Genomic DNA, 18207 nt, shown 5'->3' with positions numbered 1-18207 from the left:
AGATGAAATCTTTAAGAGTCACAGTGTGGACAGACAGTGTGGCTGGTCAATAGAGGGCGCCGCCCCCTGGTGGAAGCAAGAGGAATGTTTTTTTTAAATATATAAGATATATAATAAATCGTAATACTATCGAAATTTGTTTATGCCAACAAACTAACAATGGACCCTGAACTGTATTCGCTTCATTTTCTACAGATAAAAGAGGATTTCTTCATTTCTCTCTCTTGGAGTGTGTGTGTGTGTGTGTGTGTGTGTGTGTGTGTGTGTGTGTGTGTGTGTGTGTGTGTGTGTGTGTGTGTGTGTGTGTGTGTGTGTGTGTGTGTGAGAGCAGCAGGGGGTGCTGAGGAACGCCGTCCTGAGGAGTAACAATCTCACCAACACTGATCAACAAGAGTGACTGACATGAAATTAATCAAATCAGCTGATTTTATGTCAGAGACTTGGGGCAACTTTTTAAATGCCCCATTGCCAGACCTGCTGGGTGATTGGCTTAAAGTCAGTTGTGGTTTGATCTCGCGTGTTTCTACGAGATGTCGAGATGAATAAAACTAGCGGTAAGTCTCTGATTATTAACTCTGTATTCTTAAATGCAACAGAAATGTGTTCAGAATTTTGCAAATGTGTTCAGGTTTGTTAATGTTTATAAATGTTTAGATATTCTCATCTTTATTAATCACTGAAAATCTAAGAGTTTAAAGAAAGCAGTTTATTTTTCACTTCTTTTATGAGGTTTCTTTCAAAGCATTGTAAAATACATTGAAAGATGAATTGATGTTTTGGTATAAAATATACCAGATATTCCTTTTGTTTCCCCCAAACTCAGACTAACTGTCATTTCCAGTAAACCAGTAATAAAACACTTTCATTTTCTAAAAAGGACTATTGAAGCTTCTGCTCGTATTTGTTTACTCGTATGTTAATAAAAGAGTCTCAATAAGTGTCTCTATTAACCAGCTGTTTAAAAGTACTTTATTGTTTCACCACTAGGGGGCTCTCTATTAACCAGCTGTTTAAAAGTACTTTATTGTTTCACCACTAGGGGGCTCTCTGTTCACTAGCTGTTTAAAAGTACTACAATGTTTCACCACTAGGGGGCTCTTTCAATCTAAAAAAGCTAAGCTTGTTGTAATGTGGTTTATAAAGGTAGTGTATTTAAATGAAGGTAACACTGGATGAAATTGAATAATAATGACGAGCCAAGCTGAGAGATTCACCACCAGCCGCCACTGCTGATACAGCGGCTCAGCGTGGAAGTTTAGTTTGGTTGGATTGTTACAGAAAAAAGTTTTTATTCAGAAAAGAAAATTGTCACAATAAAGCACTGCTTTTGAGAATTTTGATGGGAAACATCAACACTGAAATACTTCAAACTCTCCGCCACGGAGATCCATCCAGTGAGAACAGCTATCGAATTATACTGACGTCTTCCATTCCTGCAAATGTGGACGAATCCGCTGAAGTTGCTCGACGTAAGTTTGGTATAAATGTACTTGGGAGTCCTTTTGTTTGCATGTTCTCCCCCTACTTTGGTTTCCACCTGCAGTCTAAATACATGTGTTTGTGGTTTCCCGGTTACTGGAAAATTGCCTCTAAGTATGAATGTGAAAGTGTGTGACTGTTTATTTTTAAGCGTTTGCCGTGTGAAGTCCTGGAGATTCGAGCACTTTGGTTTAACTGACATGTTATACCAGATGTGTGTACTCTTTGTTCAGTGAGACAATCTTCATGACGGGACACCATTTTCAGGCTCTTCAAAAGCTCAATGTGAAGGTGGAGTGGTGTGACTCTTTCCTCACCAGCGTGGGAATCCACACGGCCTGAACAAGTGGAGAACGAAGCAGATTACCTGCTCTTCCCCCAGATGACCAGAGTTTGTCCTCACAGCAGGAGCGCTGTGGTTCTGACTCGGGCTTTTTTCAGTTTCCTCCTGCGCTCCAAAACAATTCATTTCAGGTTAGTTCCTTAAAACTTCATGTGTCCCTCTGTTTTTACCAATGATTTGATAGATGGATTTCACTTAGGCCACGTTTACACGTACCTGGGTACGTGAAAAAACTGAAAAGTCCATCTCTATTTTAAAAAAACAACGTAATTTACACGGACCGCATACAGAGCTGGCTCAGAGCTACTATGAGCAGCCAAACCTGTAGGGGGCAGTGTAGCGAGAAGCATGAAGCCGTGATAGCCAAGTGTTTTCGATTGTTGCAGAAGAAAATACGAGGTGCTACAATAGTAATGCTACAATAGTACAATAGTAACTCTACAATAGTAATGCTACAATAGTACAATAGTAATGCTACAATAGTAAATCTACAGTAGTAATGCTACAATAGTAATGCTATATTAGTACAATTGTAACGCTACAATAGTGATGCTACAATAGTAACATTGCAATAATACAATAGTAATGCTACAATAGTAATGCTATATTAGTACAATTCTAACCCTACAATAGTGATGCTACAATAGTACAATAGTAATGCTACAATAGTAATGCTATATTAGTACAATTGTAACGCTACAATAGTGATGCTACAATAATACAATAGTAATGCTACAATAGTAACATTGCAATAATACAATAGTAATGCTACAATAGTACAATATTAATGCTACAATAGTAATGCTATAGTAGTACAATTCTAACCCTACAATAGTGATGCTACAATAGTACAATAGTAATGCTACAATAGTAACACGACAATAATAATGCTACAATAGTAACGCTACAATAATATATTTTAAGAATGTGTGCAGTACTCTATCTAACTGATGTAAATCGACGCCACAATGTTCTTTCTAGAGTGAATTATTCAAATTTACTAATTCGATTGCATCCAATCAATGACAGTGAGTGTCTGGACCAAATCACTCAACTGGTAAAGTTAAACAAAACAAAACAAAACAAAAAAGAACAACTAGTAAAGGTAGCAGGCTTCATCATCTCCTGTTTGTTAAAAAATCAAAAATGTAATTCTTTGACTTTGTCACATTCACTCATTCACAAACACACATTCATACACATGTAATACAGAACCGTCAGACCGTCCTCGGGTGACTCAGGAGAACTGGATCACTTTAGTGGATTCAGTGATAATGCCTCATGTCAACCATGTGACCGTTTCTTAACTGCTGTGAGAACCAGTGTTAACTTGTGTTGTACGTTAAACACGTGTCTGTTTCATCTCGAAATCTGTTTTAAACAAAACAGGATGTGTGTCTGGGTGAGTTCTTTCACTCCAAAAGAAACAATTAAGCCTCGCCTTAACTTCATTCATAATTCAGTGAGCTGATAATCAAGGAGTTGAACCCACAGACTACCGCTGGTGTTTTTAAACCGAGTCAGCCAAGATTTCTCCTTCCCAGTTTGGAAACTGTGTTTCTCCGTTTCAGGTTGTGTGATGGACTCCCACAGGTACTCATTAGTATTGTTTACTTGTGAACCCAAAGGGGCTCGTGCTGTCTTCTAATCATGGATTTTACAACACCTTCTACACTCTGGCCCCATTTTCCCACACATCTGTGATCTCATGGAGAAACATTTCAGGTCAACATTTTGCAGCAAACATGATTTCTGTATGAGAAACACACCAGTTAGTAGGAGCTGAAACAGACTGTCAGAGTGCGACACTCAGGTCTCCCAATTATCCGCTGTCTAATTTACCAGTGAAAGATAAGAGCAGCATGGACATTACGACTTTCCTGTTAGTGTCTATCATCGCCATGACGATCAATTACTTTCAGCATGCAAGCTCTACAAACAAGTTCAAGGTACCAGCAACCAAAATATTGAGCACCGCATACGATTTCATGGAAGGAGATCAATAACCTTGTTATTATGCCATGCCATGAGGCCTGACAGCATGAAGTAAACCCACCAGAGCCGAGCGGCTTCCAGAGCCAACACACACACACACACACACACACACACACACACACACACACACACACACACACACACGGTCGATTCAGTAGTTCTGGAGTCTATAGATGTTTCTGTTTCTCAACGTCTCCATGTCCAGGTTGCCAGGTTGTGAAATATCCCCAAGGCTGACATTCAGCCTCCGGTTTGGAAGTCATCCGCAATAATAAATCTGAATAAGTCATGATGGCTATTTGCAGTTTTGTGCCAAGTCAGCTGTTGTCAGTGTTATTCACTTTCCCCAAAGATAGAATAAAGTGGTCAAATGGCCCTTTGGAGAAATCTCCATGATGAGTGGCTTATACTAAAAAGACAGAGTCACATAATGATGGAGGATAAACACCAGAGACCTTTTCTTACTTTAGAATCAGTTAATATTTTAACACTGGGAGCTTAAAACTGATCTTACATGACAGGGAAACATATTTATTTTTAATAAAGATGCCAATTAGGCCTGACAAATGCTTAATGGTGTTTTAGAAATAAAACAACGTAATTTTTCAGTTGTGTGTAAAACATTTGGTTTAAAAACTAACAGGCTTTTCTGGTACCTCTTAATCAGAACAATCTGTTTATTTGCAAAAGGAATAATGTTACAGACGCCCAAAAGCCCTACGACTGTCAATAAAGCTGAAACTTGAAGAATAAGTGTTGAGTACAGTAGTAACGCGAGCAAAAACATTGACATGGGAAAGATAGTAGTTGAATTTATGTTAAATTTAAAATGTAAAAACAAAAAGTCAAACATTTTGAAAAGAAAACTCGTTTTGTTGAGAATGAATTTGACTTGTGTGCATGAATGTTGACAATCATGTTAAAATGTGGAAACTTGAAACTAAAAAATATTTTTGGCTCTTCAGAGGCTTTTATCACTTCCAATGTTACGTTTATTTCTTCACATACGTTAAAGAAAACCAGAATATTTTCAAGAAGACACAGACCTAGGAAATTACCCAATGGTTCTTGATCATATTCTAACCATAAACTAGGGGGAACCTGGCAGAACTTTTCACAGCAGTGTGACACATTCACATGAACACTGTTTTTATGTTGTTTATACTGTAGAAGTTTGTAAACTATTGACTTGGACATAAACCTCTGCAACGGTGGGGCATGTGAACATCACGTTATGATGTTCTTGTGAGTACAAATACATTGGATATACTTAAAAAAGTTTTACTGGACAAATCCATACTGTTCGCTGACTTGCAATACTGTGAAAACTAGACGTTACAACCTGCTATTTATGAGGATGTTGTGTCACTTTGAGATAAAATAAAACCCCAACAATGACCACATTGGACATTATTTTGGGCTCCATGGAAACACGGGAAATGAAGTTCAGAATAGATTTATTTTTTGTTGAGAAATTCAAGTCAAAATGCTCGGTGATGTGATAATAAAGTTGAATAATAATCTTTAACATTATTTGGCCTTTTGACATCACGTCACTATCAAGTGATGTATTAAATAAAAATTTGTTTGAAGTTATTTCCCCCTAAGGAGGTTATAAAATCACCCACGTTTGTTTGTCTGTCTGTTAATGCGATATCTCAAAAACTAATGAGCGGATCTTCATAAAGATTGGTACAGCTGCATTTTGATCAAAGGAAGAACCCATTAAGTTTCGGTGGTGATCCAGATCACAAATAATAGTTATAAATGTTTGTTTCGCTATATATTGTTACTGTCTGTCACTTTAATTGACAAATGCATTGTGGCAAATAGAGTAGTACCATGTTTTGGTTGCACTCTGGTGCTAAAAGAGGAATGAACGGCCACAATTCTGCCCCACTGGCGTCTTCCTCTCCCCCTCCATCCAACTCTACATCAGAATCAGACCGACAGCGATAGTTACCTGCAGACACAAGTTAGTGAGTGAAACTCCATAATAAGCCAGGATTCTCAACTAGTTTGGACGATAACATGGAAGAAGGTAAGAATATAGTCTTAGCTTGTGTTTTTTCAAATTAAGAAACAAAATCAAGGGATCACCAAATTAAATAAATGAATGAAGGCAGTTGACCAGGATGTGGAGTATGTGTCATGTCCCTGTGTTCACCCTTGGTGGAGGTCAGAAATCTCTCATTGCTCTTGTTTATTCCATGTTATGCTCGGCGCATGAGGGAGATGCTACATAAGGTCTGTATCGCAGACACACAAAACAAGAACATACAAGCACACAGAAAAATAAGAAAAAGTAGACTTGAATAAATAAACAATAATGAAAGATACAACATATGGGCATGTAAAAATTTTAAAGTTAAATTTTTTTTCTAATTATTTATACATCTCTCTTTAAATAGTGTCCTGTATATTAAAAGTAATGCTAAGAATAGAAGAATAAAAGAAAAGCCTCCACGAGGCATCGGGTGGAGTCTCATTCGTATTACAAAACAAACTCCCAAGAAACTCTCACATGTTGTGATGAACGTTCCTCCAGAGCAGAAGAGCGCACAACAATGGGATCTGTTATTTCCGAAAGCCCGTGAATGCAGCACGCCGGGAGCGAGAGCCCCCCCCCCCCCCCCGCATGTGCCCGCCACTGTGGGCGCGCGCACGGGAGGTGGCGGGGGGTTGTGCTCGCTGCTGCTCTCTCTGCTCTCTGACCCCAGTGGCAGCTCCGACTCACTGCACCCCGGCTCCCCCTCCGTCACACCGCCCGCTCGCTCGCTCTCTCTCTCTCTCTCTCTCTCTCTCTCTCTCTCGCTCCCTCTCTCGCTCCCTCTGCCCCCCCACCCCCTCTCTCTCTCTCTCTCTCTCCCCCCGCTGTCTGTCAGTGCCTCTCGCCCTCCGCTCCGGCTCTCTACCCCCTCGCTCTGCCGCCTTGTCTGGTTTCTTTCCACAGGAGCCAGCCGAGGTCCCCGCCGGGTCGAAGGTTCTTGCCCTGCCCGCCCAGACTGCCGCAACCTCCCAGACTAACGTAGGAGCCTTTCCCCTCCCGCTCTCTCCGGTCGCTTGCTGCCGCATGGACCCGCGTCCCTCCTCCTCCTCCGCCGCCGCCGTCACCGCGTAGAGGGCGACCCCGACCCGACACTCTTTTCTCCGGCCAGCTTCTTCTTCTTCTTCTTTAGCGCACAAAAAGCCCCACACGACGAAGGTAGAGCAACCTTTCCGCTTTGCTGGGAGGAGGGAGGGGGAGAGAGAGAGAGGGGAGCCGGGGAGGAAAATTCCTGACACAAAGCCGACGGGTAAAAGGTGCTTGTCATTTTACGAGGAAGAGCAAGAGGTTAGCGCGGCGGAGCCGTGACACCGACCACCTCTGGGTCCCCCCCCCCCCCACCACCACCACCCCCCCTCCTCTTCTTTTTTTATTTTTTATTTTTTTAACCTCCCATTATTGACGGAGCAGAGTTCAAGCCTTCTGCACGGACCTTTTCGCTTCTTTGCGCGCGCGGGCTCTGCGAACACGCGCCGTTGTATATTCACGGTATTATCAGAAAGGGTCCATTTATTCTTCCTCTTCCTCCTCGTCCTCCTCTTCCTCCTCACCGGGACCGATTCCACTTGTGAAGTTAGCTTTTTATGCTGCGTGCAGCACGCGCTGTGCGTCCCGCGACTGCACTGACAACGTGTGTGTGTGTGTGTGTGTGTGTGTGTGTGTGTGTGTGTGTGTGTGTGTGCAGACTCCATGCAGATCTACAGCATGCACAACGATAATATATTAATAATTAAAAAAAATAATCTATTGCCATGGCAGGTTTTAGCAGCAGGCTAAGCTAGAGAGCTAGTTGCTGCTGCTGCTACTGTATCGCCATAAGGTAGACACACACACACACACACACACACACACACACACACACACACACACACACACACACACACACACACACGCTGTAAAGCATGCTCGCGCACAGACCCGAGTTTTATTTTTTGGCCTACATTTGCACAGAGAAATTGAGTTGCAGCCTCGATTGTGCAGGTTTGAGGTTGAGGAGGTTGCAGGAACATCTGAACCTCACTGAGGAGAAATGGTGACTGCAGAGCCGCACGGATGAAGTGCAGCATGAACTTTAGGGAAATGCAAAAAGATTTGACTGTATATATTTTTATTTTTAGAGTGCACGCTTTTTGTTTTCCTGAGGTGGCATAAGTCTTTTTGGACTTAATTCATTGCTCACACCATAGCGTGCAGCTGACCCAGAAAACATAAATCAATGCTTTTGTGAAAATAGGACAGGTTTTTTTTTCCTCTTTTAAATTAGGGACTTGTTTGCTTCTGAGATATTCACAGTAGCCTATTTATTTTATTTTATTTTAAATCACCAGCACGTCTCAGGAGTTGACCACCAAGTGAACTCCAAGTCTGTTGAGCTTCCTCAAGAAAGAAAAGAAAAGATGACTGACTTGTTAAATCGAGGTCAATATTTCATCTTTTATTTATTTATTTATTTATTTCCCTGCTCCCCCTGTGCTCAGTGGCTGCATCAGGAGGTCTGCTGGTATAAAAGGAGCGTCGAGCCCACAGCGGCCACTTCACTCCCAGTCAGGGGGGTCAGACTGAGGGAGGCTCGGGTGCGAGGACAGGCACAGCCAGACCTGGTGAGTGAGCTGCCAACATCCTAGAAACATCGCTTTCTAAAGATCCTTCATATATTCTGCCTCAGTCAGCCTTTACTGGACACATCCAAACGTTAGGAGAGCGCATTAATTGCTACTGGGTTAATTTCAGAATTGTACCGGCCGGCCTGAAATTACAAAAGCAGATCTTTGTTTTTATTTTTATTATATATTTTCTTTTTGGGGGGGGGGGGGTTATTCGTCAGGAGGCTTCTTTGTTATGCATGCACACATTGTGAAGACTCTTTCTTAAAGCTGTGCAGGAAGTCATCACACACTGCGGTTACTCTGCCTGTCGCCTGTCTTTCACGTTTTAATTTTTTAAAATCTCCACGTGGTTGAAGCCTTCAGCGTCCCGCCTGCACCCATTGGAATATATTTGTTTATTTCTGATTTGCTTCAGACCTTCCTCCACATTTTAGATTGGCATTTGAACAGCCCGTCGTGTGCAAACTTTTAATAAGTTGTTTTTAATCTTTCAAACTAATGGCGTCTTGTTTTTGAAAGGGAGAATAAAACTGATAATTATCTTCTTCTTTTTTTTCTGCCCGGCATCATTAGTGTGATCAGGAATTTATGAACAATTTGATGTTTCTGGAATTTTGTTTCCTCTGGAGAAGGAAAAAAGAAAAAGATTTCAGTCTTTAAAACGGATTAATAAACGTGTAATTACAGGTCGCATTCGCTTTCTCTGTGCCTCGTCTGCATCGTTCCACTTTACCAGACTCGTGACAATGTTCTGAACTCTTTTAAAATGTTTACAGCGACTCGGGGAGCTTTTTAATTTTGACGATTGGCTTGTTGCAGTCACTGAAGTGTGCATGTGTGTGTGTGTGTGTGTGTGTGCATGTGTGTGTGTGTGTGTGTGTCCTGTCGGTGCAGTGTGTTGTGGGATCGTTCGGCCGGGTCGCTGCTCCTGCCCCTGCTCCTGCCCCTGCTCCTGCCCCTGCTGCTGCCCCTGCTGCTGCGGGAGACTGTTCCTGGGCTTTTCCCCGAGCGGCTCTGAAGGATGACCGCTGCACGGCTCGCTGCTGAATCCCGGTGAACGAACGGCGTCTCATGTCCAAACGGCGGGAGGATGGCTCATGGCAAAGTGACCATCACGGTGGACGAGTACAGCTCCAACCCCACGCAGGCCTTCACACACTACAACATCAACCAGAGCCGCTTCCAACCTCCACACGTCCACATGTAAGTGCCCATTCATCCTTTCCTCTCCACAAACTGGAACATTAGAAGTTTGAAACGTTCTGCTTGTTTTGTTTGCGTGATGTTTTTTTTTCAAAGCGGAACTCAAGAGCCGTGACCTTTTAAAAAAGAAAAAGACAAAAAAAGGATTTAGTGTTTGAACGTCGGTTTTGTGTCAGTCTTTGGTGTTTTGGCATTTCCGGCGGGCTCTGCGTGGATTTTTAAACACATTATGTAAAAAAGCAACAGATATGCAGTCATGCTGAGCTGCAACAGGAAGCCAATCAGCTCCTGGTTTGATGAGGCGTCTCTGTTTATTCTTTAATTTAATTGGCTCATGCTGAAGACACTGTACGGTGGCCAGGAAGGACAAACTCCTGAGGAGGAGAAGAAGAAGAACATAAAGTGAACTGTTGTCTGCATTTCCAGAATTCCAAGTTTTCACCGCTTCTGAAAAGAGAGTGTTGCAGGTGGATTGTGTTCGTTGGGAAAGAGTCACATTATAGAGAAATGCAGCTCAAACATCATCCGGCTCAAAGTGCACAGCTTTTCACAGGTCAGGCGGATTTCAGCAAACGCTTCTCTGACTCTGGGCGTTTCTCTTCCCCGTGGAGCGTCGCGGCCGTCCGGCCATCCGTCCGGCCGGCTCACTGCCGTTCACCACGGTCGCACCGTGAGACTGTTATCATTTGTGCCATGTTGTCATTGCGGTGCGGGAACGCTTTGTCGGCATTAGGGCGCTCTCTCTTTATTTATTTATCAGAGCAGTTACTTAGTGTTGCTCTTGTCTGATGTGGTTATGCTCTGCCTCTCATTAGTGGGTCAGGGTGCTGTGACCCGGCAGCCCTCGCCAATGTACGCACACACACACACACACACACACACACACACACACACACACACACTCTGGACGAATATTCATCCAGAGCAGCAGCAGCTCACTTTCCTGCAGTGGTGTGAATGTGTGAGCTGAACTCCATTTATTCACTAATGTTGATTGTTTTGATGAAGCGCTGCAGGAAGTCCCACGGGTTTATATGTAAGGTGCAAAACGCAAGTTCAGACAAATCAAACTACGCTATTGAGATGTGAAGCATGTTGATGCTGATTTCCAGGTTTTATAAAGTCAAACGATAAACAGACATAATCCCATGAAAAGAAACTCCCATGCTTGTGCTCGGGGAGGGGGGGGGGGGGGGGGGGGGTAATTCTCGGTTAAACAGGGGCAATTGTAATTGTTACTCTCAGATGCTTTGGGAGTGAGATAAATTCAAGTCAGCAATTTTCCGGGGGGGAAGAAATATTGGTTATAACGATAAAGTACAACCCCAGTAAAACTCAAAACTTCCTTCTTGAGTTTAAAACTAATACAGGTCGTTTTAAGAAAGTGTGACTCTGTTTAATACCAGAACTGTAAATTAAATTCTGTAGTTGTAATTGTCAGATGCTTTTGAAGGACACATAGATTCTAACAATAGAACACACAAATAGGATTTAAAGCACTGGAAACTCATCAACGTATATACTGGGACACACGAAGGCTACAAAAGGACAGAGAAGAGATATAACCTAGTAATTATATAAAGCAGAACATGTGGTCGTGGTAATATCTTTATTTATTAAGTGCCCTAAGGTTTGTCATCTTTCTCTTGCTCTTGTTATATTTACGTAATTATCTATTTGTATTTCCCATCCTGACAGTCGGTGATTAGAACTGGATGGACAGGAAATAGAGTCGCATCTACAAAAGTAGAGGAGAGTTTAGGAAGAGCAAAGAGCAAGTCAGCCGGAGACGAGCAGTCACCGCCGCGAATGTAATTGAGACACTTTCATACTGATACTAATATAGTATGTGGGGTTTGGTTAATCACTTGGCTTGTGTTAAAAAGATAAAATAGACCAAGCGTTTAATAAGGAGGAGATTTTGTTTGCATGGCAGCTTGTTTCTGATCAGAAAGGAGTTAAATAATTAAAGATCATATCAGTGAGGCAGCCTCGTTGAACTGGCATGTAAAGACACCAGAAAGGTGAAAGATGCAGATGTTGTTTTAAAGATAATGCAGACAAACACATCATTTAAAAAAAAAAAAAAAGACAATTTGATATGAAATCAGATTGAAATGACAGAAGAGACACTTTGATGACAGAAGCTGGAGCTCAGTTTGAACAGAACACGGCTCCCACACATATATAGGATTTCAGAACCAAATCATACCGTACGCTTGATATGTAGTTTTATATCTTTGAAACCAAACAGCAGAATCTAATGTGGAAAGTTGTGAGGAAGCTTAGAATCTTGGTGATCAATGGTGGGAAAAAACTTGTAATCTTATCCTTTCCAGGATGTTTGCTGTCCGGCCATTAACTGCAGTTATTCTTTTTTATTGTAATGTTGCTCAGTATTTGTAATTTTATTTATTTTTTATTTCAAAGACATTTTTTATACCGATACTAGACCTGCACTGTCATCTTCAAACAGAAGAATGTTGACTTCTGGTCGGTCCTCAGACCAATAAAGGCTCCAGATTCTCTTTTTTTTTTTTTTTTATTTATGACTGAAGCGTCCAATCAGAGGCAGCCAAAGGTCAACTTAAGGGTTATTTACCCGCATGTATAAAGAATCATAAAGATAAACCTTTACCCACAACATACACACAAGAACCTGTTCCAGCACACACACACATATATATATATATATATATATATATATATATATATATATATATATATATATATATATATATTTGTACACTTCTGATGTATAACGTGATTACTGCACATTTTACAAAATATGCATGTTTTCTTTCTGCATCTGAGCGACATTTTGAGATGCGATCAACTTCTTTCTTCCCTCACAATTTTTAACAAGATGATAATAATAGTTGCTGATGGCTTTAATACAGTAAAACAAACCCTGACACACAACATTGGCACATGAAGACGTTTGGCTTTAAGCTCAGAGAACGTCCTGCGGCTCAGTGCATGTTTAGATTTCTTCAGTATGTTGGACCACAAAATGTGAGCAGTTCAACTGTTAAGTACCAGACGATATCTGGAAAAAAAGCAAATTTTTTAAAATAAAATATATGTATATAAATATGTGTATATATATATATATATGTATGTATATACATATATATATATATATATATATATATATATATATATATATATATATATATATATATATATATATATATATATATATATATATATATATGTATGTATAGTATATTTCTGATCTGTGCTGATCTGAATTAGAATTCTGTGAGAATAAATTTCTTTTCAGCTTTTTCTTTCTAACTATTCTGGAGAATTAATTTCAGCAAAGACATTGTTGTGCTGAAAAGTTTTGAGATTATACGTTTAATGTACTCGATGCACGGGACGACCAGGCCCGACCGGGCCCGACCAGGCCCGACCAGGCCCGACCAGGCAGCCCAAACGTGGCCGAAGGTTTTGAGGGTTGAACGGTGTGACTCCATTTAACGCAGACGGCCGGCCGTAAGAGCCGCAGAGCGCGAGAGGGCGACCAGCTGCATCGCTTCAGTTCGAGCAGCGACGGCATCTGGCAAACACGGGTTGTTTTTTTTTAGTTTGTTTGTTTTGTTTTGTTTACTTGAAACCCTTCAGCTTCCCACTCCGGCGTCTGGTGATCACGTTCATGTCGGCGGATATTATAGGGGGGATAGAAATCACACAAACGGCTAAAATGTGATCCTTCCTCCCGGGTGCCCGGGCTGTCGTTGTGGTCGTTGTGGTCGTTGTGGTCGATGTGATCAATGTGATCGAGGCACCGGGAGTCGTTTTAGGATTCCTCGGCCGTCTGCAGGCGGAGCAGCCGATGCAGTGAGTTTGAGTAAAGAGGAGAAAAATGGATAACGTCACGCGTCGTGTGTGTGTGTGTGTGTGTGTGTGTGTGTGTGTGTGAGTGTGTGTGTGTGTGTGTGTGTGTGTTAGTGTTACGTCAGTGGGTTTTAATGGCTGACAAGAGACTGTGATAAATCAGGCCAAATGCTTCAATATGAATCAAGGTTAACACATGCCAGGCGGCGCAGCGTTCACCAGAACGGACCACAGTTTGAGGTCTGATGAGACTTCAAGACAAATAATACAAGGAGTACAAACAATATTTTCTGTCTTTTAAAAGGGGCCGCCTGCTCAAGGTTACACATGCTGTAGAAATTCCACTGTTTTGTTTTTGGGATTCATTATTATTTCATGCTGGTTTGATTGGTAATGGCAGGTTTTATTTTCGTTACCCCTGGAAGTCCTCGTTCAGCTCAGCCTTTTTGTATTTGCAGCCGACAACGAGCGGAGTTTGGTCTGCGAAACCTCACATTTAAAAACCCCAACAAAGCAACAAACAAAGTGAAGGGGAAAAAAACATCAACTGATCTGTTTGATTATTTTCAGCGGAAAATCCTGAAGTCATTCAGGTTTCTATTTAGCAGATCATCAGATGTTACCGGGGGATGGTTTGGTTTAGTTTAGTTGTGGATGATGTCTGCGCTGAGGTTGGAAGAAAGAAGGTTCAGTTACCAACACAAGTCATTTAATGGGACTTTTCTTTCACTTGATGACATTTCCAAATGTTAAAAAATGCTAAAGCAGATAGGTCATGATGCACAACTGGATCCCAGAACTGCACGAGTGCCAGCAACGCTAATACCGTAGCATTAGCATCAAAGCCGTCGGAGTTTTGAAAACATAATAATAATAACTTTATTTATATAGTAGTTTTAACAACAGTTGTTACACAAAGTGCTTCACAGTAAAAACAAACAAACAAAGTCAAACATGCACGTTAAAGTCTGCAGAGACTCAGTTTTAGGTAGGATATCGGATTGCACTTTTAAAAAAGTGAGTTAGTATGTGTTGTTATTTAGTGTGTATGTTGCCGCTGAGGTGTGTATTTAGTGAAGGAGATGTGTTAAAGAGTCGCGCAGCAGTAAGACGACGAGACGGAGTGCTTCAATACTTCAATCACTATAGTTTTGTGAACCCATGTCGAGCAGTCGTGCTGTTTTCTCCTCCCATTTTTTCTTGGTGGTAGTTTGTGGTCGGTGAAGCCCCGGTGGTGGAAGGTGGAAGCTGGAGAGGGGGTGGGAGGTTGGGTGGGAGGTTGGGTGGGGTGGGGTGGGGGGTTGAACCGTGGGCCTCTCAGCAGATATGTGTTTGGATAAATACATTAGGCTGTTTCCTGGCTTCCACAGAGCCTGCAGTGTTTTACCCTGTCATTCTTAAACTCAGAACCCTGGGATCACACACACACACACACACACACACACACACACACACACACACACACACACACACACACACACACACACACACACACACACACACACACACACTGGTACGAGCCCTGCCTCCCCCCCTCCCCCACTATGTTTGAGTGCTTATAGAATACGAGCTCTGTTCTGGCAAAGTGAAGGCTTGTTTAGATTTGAGAGATAATGATCCGTCGTCCTCGGAGTTCCTCTCGCACTGCATCTGTGTTATTCGGACATGAATAAAGTTGTTGCTTCCTTAAAAGCAACCGGGAGGCGGAAGGAGAGAGAGAGAGAAAGCTGCAGTGGGGGGGGGGTTCCCTGCCTTTTGAAATACAACCCCAGTTCTGATGTTTTTTCCCCACCAGACAGAATATTTAGATTTCTCAGATGGAGTATAGCAGCAGCTTTTGTGTGGCGTGGAAGGTACTGCTCTCCGACACACACACGCACGCACGCGCGCGAATGCTTTGGAACGCGACCCTGAATTCAAAGTGGTCTTTCTTCGGAGCATGGGACGTCTCTATCTCTGTCTGTAAGAGAGCGACAGACTCGGTCCGGCCATGTTTGTGTCTTGTTAATTTTTTTGTGCAGTCAGTGCGTGTGTGTGTGTGTGTGTGTGTGTGTGTGTGTGTGTGTGTGTGTGTGTGTGTGTGTGTGTGTGTGTGTGTGTGTGTGTGTGTGTGTGTGTGTGTGTGTGTGTGTGTGTGTTTTTTCTTCCCCCTCGCCCCCTCACCGTTGCATTCGTCATCGTCATCTTCTTCTTCTCGAGAAATGAAACGCTCAGCAACTTGAAACATATGCTTTGAGTTGGGACGCTAATGGCCTCCAATCCAATTTTGAGCTCGATGTGTACAAGACTGCTGTAAGGCCCGGCACACACACACACACACACACACACACACACACACACACACACACACACACACACACACACACACACACACACACACACACACACACACACACACACACACGAGCTGGGACTTAAAGGACACTTCATAAGTAAAGAACTTTAATTTCAGGATTAAAGAAGTATTAAATTGTCTGAATGGAGTTACTGAAGCTCAGAACAAAGGTTACCAGCAGATCCTATTTCCAGTGTTTGGATATGTACGTTTGAAGTGAACATACAGTGAATTTCTCTAGGATTTGGGGAAACTAGGGCCTCTCTGGAATTAAAGTGTGCAAGCACTGCAAATGAATACACAGCTGGGCAATATGTTAAGTATAAAAATGAGGATTCCTGGATCCTTTTCAGCCATTATTTATCAATGAATGAGTTTTTTTTTGTTTGACAAACATTTGATCTACAGTCGGAGGAAATCAGAATTTTTATTTGAAAGTGAACAAAACAAACTCAGTATGATTATTTTTATATATCGAGCAAAGTATTTTTAAGACTTTAATGCAGGCAACTAATTCCCACGTACTCCTTCATCATGTATGTAAAGTATAATGGAGACAACGGCTCATCCCACTCTGGAGAAGAAAACACATTCTCATACAGAGCAAAGGTAAAATGCCCGACAATGACTTCCTGTTTGTCGCTGCTTCATTCGTCTCTCACATGTGACTCTTCAGAGTATGAAAACATTTTCTGTCATTTCCATTTGAAAAATATCAAATTCAACCAAATAAATCATGATTTTAGATTGATCCTTTAAAAATACTCGTATCGCAAAATAGGCCTGTGGAATATAAATTCATAGAGTCGCAGTCTGAAAGTTTAGAAAAATTAATTGATTTGAGTGTAACGGGTCGACGTCTTGCTGTTCGAATAAGTATAGATGTATGATATCGTGTATTTTTTAATGTACATGTACAAACTTCTGAGTGTGGATGAAAAAAGAGCAGAATACACAATACACAGTACTTCTTTAGTGTTTTAACTGACTACATGAAACAGACAGGCCAGTCGGGGGATTGCTGTGTATACATAATATACATGTATCAAGTTTATGGTATTAAAAAAAATTAAATGAATACATGATATAGTTACAAGAGTGAAGTGTACTTTAACTCAATTTATAAACACAGTTGAACTCTTAATTCTTTCTGCCTGTGCTCTCATAGATTATGTGGAATTAAAATGTAGTAGGACTGACAACTAATAATTATTCTAGTGATTGAATAACCTGCAGATTGTTTTTTTATTTATTTATTTTTGTTAGTTTTAATTATTTCATCCGCAATACCGAATGGATGGATGAATGAATTGATAGATAATGGAATCCCTCTGTCTGTTGGTATGAATAACATAAATATATTAATTCTGGGTTTAGAATATAAGGATCAGAACACACTGTGTAGGAGGATTTCTGCTTAAAATGAATTTATAAACATAGTTAAGCTGATTCATGTTGAATGTTTCATTTCCCCCCTCTGGGCTTTATCGTAGCAAACAAATAATTACTATTTTAAAGATTGAATCAACCTGTGGATTGAATTTAGTTTTAATTAATTCTTTGAAAATGTGAAATTTGTTTAAAATAAAAAGAGACTGACCTTCGGGGTTGTGATCAACCCATTATGACGTCTTCATATTGTCCTTTTTGCCCCGCTGGTCGTCTCAAATCAAAGACATTCAGTTGATATAGAACAGAAGTTTTACAAACAGCTGTGAAGTATGTCTTGTAAGAGTTGAGTTCACATCCTGGTTGAAGTCATTTTTGCAGCGGAAAGAGAAATGTGATCCTGAACTCTGAGTGAGATGGAATTAATCAGAGGCACCAGATTAGGTTGTGCAGTGCTGGATCGTTGTTTGTGGTTGATCTCGGATCGCAGATGTGTTGGCATTTCTCACTCAGTGATTTAACCGCATTACGCCATTAACGCCTTCAGAGTGTTAATTTATTTAATTCCCGCTGGAAGCGAGCGCCGATGAAACCGGTGCCGGAGGAGAAGCCGGGTTTCCCGTCACCGCCGGGGTCAGCGATCGGAGGCACGATCATGTCACCAGAGGTGTAATCTGATTTAACACCGTTTATCCGTACAGGACACGTGTCACGCTAGTTAGTGTTGCTCTTCCGTCGTGTCCATGAACTCCGCTGCATAATTAATTCTTTTTTTTTGGTTTAACTTGTTGAAGTGTGTTTGTTAGTTTGCCTGCAAGCTGTAGCCGACAGAAGCATGATGGGGGATTTAATTATGGCACCGTGGAGGTGCAGGAGACAGAGCAGCCGGGGCTTCAGAGCTGTTGGCCTTTCCCCGCTCACTTTTTTCTTTTTTCTTTTTTCTGAATACTATCTCGTGTGTTTCTGC

The 18207-nt window shown here is 41.5% G+C and overlaps 1 protein-coding gene across 1 annotated transcript in view; it reads left to right on the top strand.

Annotated features, from left to right (window-relative positions):
- Positions 1–6812: 6812 nt before the first annotated feature.
- The window catches only part of mpped2a (metallophosphoesterase domain containing 2a), a 103237-nt gene continuing 91842 nt past the window's right edge, over positions 6813–18207 (top strand). Inside the window, 3 exon segments of the mRNA XM_080458545.1 lie at positions 6813–7022; positions 8342–8464; positions 9365–9673. Coding sequence (XP_080314671.1) covers positions 9561–9673 — 113 coding nt within the window. The 5' untranslated portion in view covers positions 6813–7022; positions 8342–8464; positions 9365–9560.

This window comes from Lipophrys pholis, assembly GCF_963383615.2.
Source record: "Lipophrys pholis genome assembly, chromosome: 2".
In the NCBI taxonomy this organism is placed as follows: Eukaryota; Metazoa; Chordata; class Actinopteri; order Blenniiformes; family Blenniidae; genus Lipophrys; species Lipophrys pholis.
This window is presented reverse-complemented; position numbering and strand designations above follow the sequence as displayed.